Source organism: Erpetoichthys calabaricus, chromosome 2, assembly GCF_900747795.2.
Source record: "Erpetoichthys calabaricus chromosome 2, fErpCal1.3, whole genome shotgun sequence".
Taxonomy (NCBI): domain Eukaryota; kingdom Metazoa; phylum Chordata; class Cladistia; order Polypteriformes; family Polypteridae; genus Erpetoichthys; species Erpetoichthys calabaricus.
Genome location: NC_041395.2, coordinates 127,643,083 through 127,655,493, shown reverse-complemented (window position 1 = coordinate 127,655,493; position 12,411 = coordinate 127,643,083). Strand labels below are relative to the sequence as shown.

General features: G+C 37.7%; 1 protein-coding gene across 2 annotated transcripts in view; it reads left to right on the top strand.

Annotated features, from left to right (window-relative positions):
* Positions 1 to 11,545, top strand: part of lekr1 (leucine, glutamate and lysine rich 1) — a 119,310-nt gene extending 107,765 nt beyond the window's left edge. Inside the window, exons 10-13 of one of the 2 annotated variants that reach the window (XM_051923590.1) lie at positions 3,863 to 3,956; positions 5,493 to 5,657; positions 6,548 to 6,847; positions 9,837 to 11,544. In XM_051923590.1, the coding sequence (XP_051779550.1) occupies positions 3,863 to 3,956; positions 5,493 to 5,657; positions 6,548 to 6,847; positions 9,837 to 10,238 (961 nt within the window). In that variant the 3' untranslated portion in view covers positions 10,239 to 11,544. Of the gene's footprint in view, positions 1 to 3,862; positions 3,957 to 5,492; positions 5,658 to 6,547; positions 6,848 to 9,836 lie in introns of both variants that reach the window. The other variant, XM_051923591.1, reaches the window with a different exon arrangement.
* The last annotated feature ends 866 nt before the right edge of the window (positions 11,546 to 12,411 follow it).

Below are 12,411 nucleotides of genomic sequence, written 5' to 3'. Positions count from 1 at the left end.
AGTAGAGGATGTAAGTATCCCATAAATATCTAGTCCAGAGCTAGACTAAAAAAAGGAAGGACAGAACAATAGAGGTGGCGAGTGTGCGAGGAGGTTTTGGTGACCTATTTCAGTGGGAATTTGCATTAGGCACCACATCTGCTAGTTTGGAGCTCACACCCATCTACAGTATTTATGCCCAGTAGGTCTGTGGCGTTCACCTTTTTTGATCTTTTGTATACTCTATCTGTCATTTGTTTCTTTGCGCCTTATTTTGTATAATAAAATACCTTATTTTTTTGTAATATTTAGTTAAACTGCCGTTTTTTCGGGACTCAAATATGGTTGCATTGTATAATTTAAAGAAATCAGTTTCACGTTACACTCTTTTGTATAAAAGAAAGCCATATTTTGAGTTTCTGTGCCTTGGCCATAGTCTTTTTGTATATGAAGGCCAGAATTACTTTAAAAAAAAAAACAATAAAAACACTACATGACCTCGGACCCTAGACAGAAGAACCTGACATCCCCAAACTGTTTAGTCCAGCATCACATAGACAGGTCTCCAGCACATACTCTGCCCCTGTTGGTTCCACTTTTCCGTCCATTCCTAGGTCACATAAATCAAACCTTTCATATGCCCTCTCCAGGATCAAGGCACATCATACATTTTACCAGTTGTTTGTGTCAGTGCAGTAAAACTAAAATAGCACTCAATGTTGCCAGCTGCTTTGCAGTTTCCAGGTCAACACTTATGCTGGTTGCTTAAGTTCCATTACAAGTCCTAACTTGTGTGGTGCTGAAAGCAGTTTAATATGAGAAAACCAACATGCTATCAATATGGTCAAGTAAAGACGGCGGAGAGCATATTTGTGAGCCAACATTATGAATGCATTGCAATTGCCAACCTAATATTCCTGCCTCCTTCACACATTACTTTATAAAACAATGCAAACACTATTTTATATCAGGAAGGGATGTAAGTTAAGTGTCTTCTTCACATTTATGGTAAAAAAATAATAATAATAAAACTATAATACCAAACAAAGTTTGTGCATCCGTGATTTTTCTTGTGGCATTTTCCCTGAATGAAATACCAGATATTCGTGACGGCAGCCGTCTCACAGCCACTGTAGTAGCTCATGTTGAGAACTCATTCTGCATTGTGGCCACTCTTTCCTGAGACACTTTATCTGGATGTTTTTGTGAAGCTCCATCAGTGGACCTTGCTTAAAGTAAAGTCTTACCTCTTCTCTCTTGCATTTGTATCTACTCGACTGTAATTGTGTTCATATTCAGTTCTTTCAGGACAACTGTCCTATTCTAATACAATCTATATCATCATCTCAGGCTACTCACTATTCCCTTCTTTGCTTATATACACTTCTACCTATAACAGTAACTTATATCACTATTTATTTTAAAGCATATCCTTCTCTGCATGCTATGGTGGCCCTCTGGTAATGACGTTGTATAAAATAATGATTTGCTATTTCATCTGTCTTGATGGAGTCCTTGTTAATTTTGAAACATGTACATTTAGAATTATGTTTTCTTCACTACGATCAGGATCAGTCTCTTCAAATGTGTGTGAAACTGTTGCTTTATCCGGGTGTACAATTGCTCAACATATATAAGATAACCTTTACACACGAGCCTCTTGTCATGTTGAAGGCACGTCCTTTGAACTGAGACTAAACAATTCACGTGTACTATGGACTGCCTGCTCTATAGTTTCCTATATGAAGCAACAGTTTATTATCAGTAACTGTATTTACAATGTGAAGCACTTAAGGTACTAATACTCTAATACGGATATGATTCATATATTTGACATTATTTATAAAATATGAGTTATGACAAGTATAGTTTTAGGCATGTAACCCAGAGAGAAGCCTACATACTGGACTAAAACACAATATAAGCGAATCCTTCTTTATAAAATCAGTAATACTATTTTATTTTATTATTAATACTATTTTGCTAATGCATTTTCAATTGAATCACATTGCAGACTTTGCTGTACATTATAGGCCACCCTTTGTGATACTTTTGTGATTTTTGCTATATTTTAATACATTGTTACTCTGTTGATCATGACCCTGGTTACATATTGTTATGTGCAATGATATGTTATCCACCCATCCACATATTCCATGAAAGACACATGGGAAGCTGAGCAAGGAGCATCAAACACAAACCCAGAACAGATCCTGGTTGGAATTCAAGCCTTTTGCAGGGCGCGCTGACTCTCATACCTACACTCATATTCCTGCCCATTGGGGCAGTCCTTTTAAATTGTACCTTGAGTAGTGGTAATGGTCCCAATGTGTTTGACATGCAGAGTGAAACAAATTACTGACACTGGGGCATACTTTGTCATTTTACGCATTTGCAAACTGGCAGCCTTCTGGTTCTGAGCCCAAAAAACTTTCAATCAATCAGGTAATCCTTTTATGTACTGACTTTCTGGATAAAGCTGGATTTTATTAGACTTTTCAGAATAATCAAGCTGAATGTCATTTAGATTATTGGACAAATTCATATTTTGCTGCATGTCAGTTGAAAGACAAATAAGCTAACTGATGGCAAAGGGTTAATCATTATTTCTTTTTATATAAGGTACAACCATACTTTTAAATGTATGTGAATGTTGTAATAAATGCTAAATATTAATCAGTTCTTTTTAATCAGAACAGAGTAACAGGGACTGTGGAAGAGAGGTGAAAAAGAGAGTGCAGGCAGGATGGAATGGGTGGAGAAGAGTGTCGGGAGTAATTTGTGACAGACGGGTATCAGCAAGAGTGAAAGGGAAGGTCTACAGGACGGTAGTGAGAGCAGCTATGTTATATGGGCTGGAGATGGGGGCACTGACCAGAAAGCAGGAGACAGAGCTGGAGGTAGCAGAGTTAAAGATGCTAAGATTTGCACTGGGTGTGACGAGGATGGATTAGAAATGAGTACATTAGAGGGTCAACTCAAGTTGGACGGTGGAGAGACAAAGTCAGAGAGGCGAGATTGTGTTGGTTTGGACATGTGCAGAGGAGAGATGCTGGGTATATTGGGAAAAGGATATAAAAGATGGAGCTACTAGACAAGAGGAAAAGAGGAAGTTTATGGATGTGGTGAGAGAAGACATGCAGGTTATGGGTGTAACAGAGCAAGATGCACAAGACAGGACGATATGGAAAAAGATAATCTGCTGTGGCGACCCCTAACGGGAGCAGCTGAAAGAAAAAGAAGAAGAATCATCTATCCATCCATCCATTTTCCAACCCGCTGAATCCGAACACAGGGTCACGGGGGTCTGCTGGAGCCAATCCCAGCCAACACAGGGCACAAGGCAGGGAACCAGTCCCGGGCAGGGTGCCAACTCACCGCAGGACACACACAAACACACCCACACACCAAGCACACACCAGGGCCAATTTAGAATCGCCAATCCACCTAACCTGCATGTCTTTGGACTGTGGGAGGAAACCCACGTAGACACGGGGAGAACATGCAAACTCCACGCAGGGAGGACCCGGGAAGTGAACCCGGGTCCCCAGATCTCCCAACTGCGAGGCAGCAGCGCTACCCACTGCGCCACCGTGCCGCCCCGAAGAAGAATCAGTTCCTTTTAATCAGTTTTAATGTTTCAAATGATCACAATCCTTACTTTTGTCAATTTCAGTTATATAAGGTTATTCAGAAAACTAGGCACTTTATATTAGGCTTGTTTCACTTTATTGTGTTAACAACCTGGAACAGCAGAATTTCTTACTTCTGAAATGAAGCACTCAGTTAATCACAAGTACTTATTATCTGGTATTTTTGTAATAAATCATTTATTTGCCTAACCGCTTGCAATTGATTCATCTCTTTCTTGCTTGTATTACAGAGAATTAACAAAGCTTTCTCATCAGAATACAATTGAGCAGCTGCGGGAAAGTTTCAGACAAAAGATGCTTGAAGGACATAACTTAAGGACAAAGGTACAGTGCTTCAAGGCGCACTCTACTTTCATTCCTTTCTATGGCCACACTAAACCACTTGACTTTTAGCAACCAAATCATTCCTCCTTGAAACTAGCCCTGACTTGCTTTTCTCTTTGATAGCTTTGTTAATAAACAGGAGTAATGTATAGGCAAATAAATCAATCAATCAATAAAAATTAAAATATCTTCTGCATCTTTGAAAGGTTTTTGCCCAGTGATAATGTTTAAGTCACAAAGACAGAAAAGTCAGATTTTAGGCATTTCAAGATGATAAAATGTGCCATTCTTTTTTAATAACACAGACCTGCCACTGCATTTCAGTATACCTGGAAAATTGAAAAGTATAATTAAATGGCAAGGTAATTAGTACTGAATGGCAAATACTCCTAATAATTACTGATACCATCACATCTTCAGTTAACCTTATAGGCTAAAGGTAAAATACAAGATAATGGCAGGGAAAAATCTGTAAATTCAGCCTCCCGAGGATCACTGGTCAAAAAAATTCATAGAATGCCTAATATTTGTAACTTCACGGCCATTGTGTTTTATAATTATAAATGCCAGCTGTTCCAGTCCTTTGTAAGTTTGAAATTGTTAGTAAATTCTGCAAGTAGCTTGCATTCCAGTGAACTCAGTTTACTGTCCATAATCTTGAGATGGGAAGGTGTTGACAAATTCAGCTCATATTTAGATTTATACTTTACATAAAACTACATGGAAATGAATTTGTACTTACTGGAGATAACAGTGCTGATGTCCTTTATAATGCGTAGATTCCTAGAAAACAAATAAACCAAACATTCATTTGACATTATTAATGATTATTAATGATTAAAATAACCTGTGTATACAAATGTAAGGCATTTATTGCATTTAAATTTACTATTATTAATAATAATAATAATTCTTTACATTTATGTAGTGCTTTTCTCACTACTCAAATGGGGAGTTACATCCACCAGCATGATGTGATGTCAGCCATTTTTGCGCTAGTATGCTCACACATGAGGTGGTGAAGTGGGGAGAGTGATAGCCAATTAGAGACAGGGAGTAATTAGGGGGCAGAATGACCAGGCTATGGTGGTCAATTTAGCCTGGACATCAGGATACACCCTACTCTTTACGAAAGATATCCAGGGATCTTTTATGACCACAGGGAGTCAGGACCTCAGTTTTACATCTCATCCAAAGGACAGCATCATATTTACAGCACAGTCTCACCATCTCTGCCTTGGGGAATTGGGATCCACGTTCAGACCACAGCGTAAGCACCCCCTGCTGGCCTCACCAACGCCTCTTCCAACAGTAAGTAGCACAAGCTTTTTCCTAGATGGTCTCATCCAAGTACTGGTCAGGCCTGAACATGCTTAGCTTCAGGTGGATGATCTCTTCTGAAGTGCATGTGGTATGGCTGCTGGATATTATATTATTATATAAAGAAACACAGAATATGTTAGTTGTTATTTTAAAACTAAACCTTAAATAAATAAAATTGCAATGAAAACATAGTAGTTTTTTTTCTCCTAACAGTTTGACGAAGAATTAGAAGAAGAGAGAAAGCATCACTTTATAGAAATGCAAAAGGCTGAACTGAAAGTGAGAGAAGATGCTAATACTGAATTAGTCATTCAGCGAGAAAAGTTTCAGGAGTTAATCCAAAAATACCAGAAGGAACATGAAGAACTCAAGAGCAAGGTACTGGTACTTAGTGAGCCGTATTCACACTGTACCCTTCTCATGAATTAGCCATAGCATAAAGAGACAGGAGGCTTCCTATTTAACCAACGTGTATCCTCTTCTTGCAGGCAATCATTATCTGTACCTTTAGCACATAGTCAAGCCTGGGTTTTCAAAGGCCAGTAAAAAAATCCATTGTTTAAAAAAAGAAATCTGAAAAGGGAAGACAAATCCCATAAAAAATTCAAAGACAAGTATTTTTGTCTTTGGCTTGAAGGAATAATTGAAAAATAAACACACAGACCAAGTATCCTGTGTATTTGATGTTCTGCTCTGAACAACATTTTGTTCCTTTTACATTTTATCATAAGAATTTTTATGCCTCAAAAGACATTTTTCTAACTCTGATGTTTTTTTTTTTGTTTTCCCTTGGTTGACTGCGGATCACTACAGTCAGAGAGCGATACATTTTATAAGATAAGCAAACCAATGACAGAAAACACTTTGTAATGAAGTGACTCATTTAATAGGCTGCCTAAAGCAGGAGATGGCCGCACGTTGTTGACAGCCTGCTCTATTTCTCAGTCATCTGTCTAAAACTTTGCTGCTTGGCTTCCATTTGAACAATAAGCATTAATGATTATTGTAAGAAAGCATTCTGCTTTACTTAACCTAGCTTTATTTAAACATTCAGTTCTTTGAACCAATGTAATTTAATCATGGAGATTAAAGCTGATATATAAGTTCATGTGATTTATACAAAGTATACAGAAAAAAAAAATAAATGCCTTCCTTGTACCAGTAACATTTCAATAACATCGTTTTAAATTTCCAGTCCCATTGTGTACTGATTATTTATTCAATGTCTCAATAGAAATGACCCATTTTAATTCATGTTTATTGATTAGGTGCCCTCACTTATTCAAAAAGCCACGATGGATCTACAAGCAGAAATTAAACGTTTGGAGAGCAAGCTAATGGATTTGCATAATACTAGGAGAGAGAAAGAAAGTAAAAAGGATCAAGAAATGAATCATTTGATGAAGCAGATCTCTGATTTAGAAAGCCAGCTGTCACAGGAGAACAAAAATACAGAGAATCTGACAGCTGAAATGAAGCAAGAACTACAACAAAGTTCTTTAAAAATAAGGGAACTAACCATGGAGTTCGATCAGTTAACACAGGAGTCATGTCAGCTGCAGCAAGAGGTCAGTCCTGGGAAGTAAACACAGGTGGACTGTCTGTAGGTGACAAAAAATGCTTTTAGAACTTTTATTATGTGTCTGTTTCTTAAGAGCATGTTCAGTCTTTCTTTTCTAGTCACGGAGCAAAGTGTAACAGAGAAATGCAAGGCTTGCATAAAAAATAGAAGCCCCAAATGCTTAACTGCCTGTTTATAATATATTAGGTAGTGAGCCAAACTGGATTAACCTAGTGGGTTTTTTTAATTTGTATTTATTATTCCTCCGTCCATCTATTCATTTTGGGAACTCTTTCCATTACAGGCTCACATGAAGGCCGAACTTATCCCATTATCATTGGGCACTACATAAGAACATTGCCTTGAAGGGGTTTTATTCCATTATTTATTCCATTATGCCATTAGGTCACACTCACTTGCACTAGGCCAGTTTTGAGTCTTAGAATAATCTAACTTGTCTCCACGTTTTTGGAATGGGAAAGGAAGTTGGTGCTCCCACAAATACAGAAGACATCCCATTCATCCATTTTTTTTCAAACCCATCTATCTATGTATCCATCTAATACATGGTCATAGAAGATAGAAAGAAAGAAGCGTCCTTAAATGGCCATTACTGTATATTATATTATATTCATGAAGGGCTACAGTCTATCCCAGCAACACTGACAGAAAGGTGGGGACCAGCCTTAAATTTGAAATCTGACTATTACAGACTAGACTATATTAGAGAAGGGCAGCAGGGTGAAGCAGTAGGTAGCAGCATGGATTTGAATCCTGTATCTTGTCATTGTCTATGTGGAATTTGCATGTTCTCCCTGTGACTGAATAGATTCTCCTCCTGCATCCTCACAGATGTGTAAGATGGCTAATTCCAAAAAGTTCCCTATATGGGTGAGTATGTGTGAGTGAGCCTAGTAGTAGGTAGTAGGTTCCAGCATGTGCCCAATGTAGTCAGAATAAATAATTGCTACCCTCAACTAAATTAATGAGTTGGATGAATATTATTATATTATATTATATAAACCATTTAAAACAGTTCAAGGTTGTGACGGCCAGAGCTTACACCTGCAGCATCAAGTGCATAACAAGACCATCCCTGAATCAAACTACTGTCCATATTATATTATATTATACTAGGCGGGAAATTCCCCCTGGCACCTTTGGTGCCCAACCCACAGTTGTGGCCAGTCTGTCGCTCATTGTGAAGAGGGGGGCTGAACGTACCCCAAGGAGACGCAGTCGCTCCTCCAAACCCCCTCTTAAGAGGTGATTCAATGGGAAACAGACGGACAGTTTTTTTTTATCTCCTCTTTGCTCGATCAGCTGCTGGCTTGCTGCTGCCATACTGCATGATCTGCATCTCACACGGCCCTTCGAACATTTAAAAGCCTGTACAGCAGCTATCCTACTCTTTGTGTTTTATTTTGGCCCCAGTTATTGTTAAATCTCTTGGCACTCTTGGTTAAGTCTCATCTCGTGGGATGTAAGTTCTTGATATTTTTTAGTTTTTAATTTAAAAACAGAATAAGAATCTTAAAATCTAACAACACTGCGGTGGGTTGGCAACCTGCCCGGGATTGGTTCCTGCCTTGTGCCCTGTGTTGGCTGGGATTGGCTCCAGCAGACCCCCGTGACCCTGTGTTCGGATTCAGCGGGTTGGATAATGGATGGATGGAAATCTAACAACATCACGTTGAAGTTATAGTATATATAGAAACATATGTATGTAGGTTTTAAAATAAGCAGGATTTAAAGCGTGACAGAAGATGTGACATAAAATAATTGCACAAAATCGTTGCACTTTTAGGCTTAGTATTTTATACATAGAGAGTATATTATATTATATTATGTACAGATACACTACATTTTTTAAAATATATTCATAAAAAGTTCTGATTGCATTACAAAGCACTCACTATGAATCATATCCTAAGAAGGACTGTACCTTGTCAAAAATCAGATAGATGAAAAAAATTCCAATTAATGATTTGGTTAAATGTAAATATTTTAAAATTCACTTCATATTTTACTTTTATGGTATGTGCATTTAAGGTCCAAATCCAATTCTGCACTCCAACAGCTGCAACAGAATGATAAAAATTAAAGAAAAACAACCTAAAAATTTAAGTATTTTTTTAGAATTTTCAGTTACAGTTGATTTACTGCTTACAGTGTTATCATTTTATCTATCCATTCGTCCACCCAGCCATTTCCCCGTGTCCAATGTTGTATAATGTAACAACTTTTAGTTATTTATATACAATAATATTTATTTTATGAAAATACTTACTATCAAGGGAATAAATAACATTGTAACTATGTAATTTATAAGAATTATTTGTGTTTTCTATAGCAAAATCCAATGCAGGGCAGGAGTATTAAAGCAGGATAACAGCATAAAATGAATTCAACAGCAACATGTCAGAGCTTCACAATTTATTCTGCGGAGTTTTTCCATCTGATCACCTTACGTTCAGCTGTGCATTCTGCAAACACTCCACCTCTGTCCATCAGTATCTCATGGCCGAATTTTGCCTGCCATATTTCGGCTTTTTCACCATCAGAGTAAAAGTAAAGGGTTGCTGTTTATTAAAAGACTGCTTTGAAATTGTTTGATTTAGGAGAAAAACATGAGATATGTGCATTTAGCTAACCAGTTTTTCATATTAAACAAAAACACATTTTAACCCTTTATAGACATCAGCCTTTCACACTCTAGACTTTGCTTCATTACAGTGAAAAAATCCAGGAGAGATGTAATAATTCATGCTACTCATAATGTGCTGTATAACATTTCTTGATGCGTTTCTGTGGCTGACATTAAAGCTTTTCAAATGAAACAAAAGCATCAGTTGAAATAATATTTCCTAGATAATGCTTTGGCTACCTGCTTTTAGCTGCAGTGCAGCTGCACCATGGTACTAAAATGTGGAAATATTACTTTATAAAATTATCTAATGATTAAATTATACTTAATGTTTACTTTCTGTTGGCAGAACACACTGCTCCAAGAGACAGTTCGCAGGGAGTGTGAAGAACGCTATGAACTGACAGAGGCTTTAAGCCAGGCCCGAGAGCAGCTACTGGAGCTAAAAAAGCGAAGCGGGCGTCTGCAGCTTTCACAGCGCTCTCCCAGTCAAAGTGCTCGCATTGAGTCACCTTCACCTTCTGCCAGCCAAGGACATAAAAGCATGAACACACAGAGGTCCGGGTCAGCAGTAAAGCATGGCCTCTTGACAAGACTGGCTGGAAGCCCCGACGGGCACCCGGGCAGCAGCAGCACTAGTGCATTACCTGCAATCCCCTTGCCACGCCCATCAAAGGACAGGCTGTTGTCCATCAGTGAGTCCAAGCACAGGATTGCAGCTGTGATAAGAAGCAGAGAGAACAAGATGTGATTCAGCACAACTCCTGCCTAAAATGATTCTTCCTTTCAAGAAAGTTTCCAGCTCAACTATTTGAACTTTTTTTTTCTTTTTTCATATTTCCATATGGAATAGCCAACTATAATTTGAAGACTGCCGCTTGTGAAACCATTAATTCCCACACATGGCACATAGCGTTTTTTCCGATGCAAGCTTTAAAGTACAAGCATCCATCTTACATCAGTATTATTACTTTCTCTACAAAGTTTTATTTCCTGAACATGTCAATGGGCACATCGGAGTCTTATTTAGGCAAGGTGTGAAAAATGGTGGAAAGAGGTGTGCTAACACTCTATGACATACCTGTTGTGTAGTAATGAAGAAGATTTGTCAAAGTCCTAGCCTTGACGAGAGAAAGTCAACACCAGGCAGAAACTTGGGAAAACTAAAGCCAGTTCATTTGCCATTCTGTGGCTATAAGGTACTGTAGATGAGTGAGGTTACTTCGACTGATGGCTGACCACTGTGGGCTCCACAAAGCAATTCTGGATAGGATTTCAAAGAATCATACTAATAATAGTAATACCTTTTATGTGTAAATGGCACAACAATAATACAAACAAGGCCAGTAAATAACCCTGGATAATGCTAATATCAGAATAATAAAATACCAAACACTAGGAAAAATAAGTGAAACATGGGAAATAAATACGAATCCTGCTACTGACACTGTGTGTCCAAGAGCAAGTCACATCACCTGCCTGTGTTCAAACTGGAAAAACAAAAGAAATCAATTGTACCTCAAATGTAAATCACTTTGGATAAAGGTGTCAGCCAAATAAGTAAATGTAAATAAAATACACAATGCTGGAAGACAGCACTGCTGTGGCCTCATGGATCCAGTGTCCTCTTTTTTGAAATCTGCACCTGGTCCTTGTTTGTGTGAAGTTTAGCACGTTCTGCCTCTGTCAGCTTTGTTTTTTTGGAGGGGTTTCCTCTCGCATCTGTCAATTCAAATTTGCCCCCTGGGTGTTTTTGTGTGAATAAGTCCTGCATAGGACTGGCACTCCATTGAGGGTCAGCTTTGTGCCCATTGTTGTTGTGCCACCTGTGACACTGCACTGGATTAAGCACTTATAGGAATGTTCTGTTATTTTAGAAGACAGGCAACAAAGAAAAGGAATATTTAGAGAACAAATAGGTACCACAGGGGCAACCACAGCCCTTATATGGAAAAATAATTACACTGATAAATGATACTGTTCTCAAATTAGAAGCTACAGGTAGATGTAGATAAAGGCCAACGCTGAATGATGTCACAGCAGAGGTAAGGTAGCCATGAAAAAAAGTGACACTGGGTAAAAAAAAGCTTCACATATCAGGAATCCTGGATTTCTTTTGATTATGGTCTTGACCTTTGCTTTGAATTTGAATCTGAAATAAAACAGTTACTAGAAATTTCTCTTCATGCTACTGAACATCCCTACACATAACAAGCTAAATAAAGTTAAACAACACAATACATGACCCCATCACAATTGTATAGAATGTAATATTAAAGACCATTTATAAATTAAAGCAGCGAAAACTAAAATATTACTTTATAACAGTGGAAACATTTCAGAGAAGTTGTATACCTAATAACAGCCAGCAGACCTGTGTAGGTCTTTTTAACGTGTCTTAAAACACACTGATGTTTACTAATACATTGTATGGTGTTTTCTCCCATCACACATCATTGGAGAGCAGCATTTCCCCTCCCTGGTTTTACCGACTTGCTGTACTGAGTCTGTATCATTGTCACTACCCTACAATTGATTGGATTTCTAAATTAGATAGATAAGATAGATACTTTATTAATCCCAAGGGGAAATTCACATACTCCAGCAGCAGCATACTGATACAAAAACAATATTAAATTAAAGAGTAATAAAAATGTTAACGTTTACCCCCCCAAAAAGTGCAGTAGAGTGAGGTTTATATTTTAAGATTTTTTTTGCCACAACTTTGTTTTACAATTTTCTTTTTAATTCACATTTTTTATGCGGAGTTTGCTCTCTTAATTGTATCTAAATGCTTATAATTAATTATCAGCAGAGTGGACACAAACAACAGACAATACAATAAGTTAACATTGCAGAGGTCAATTATATATTGCACTATATTAATAGGCCGATAATGATTTAGGATAGTCCATGAAACACTG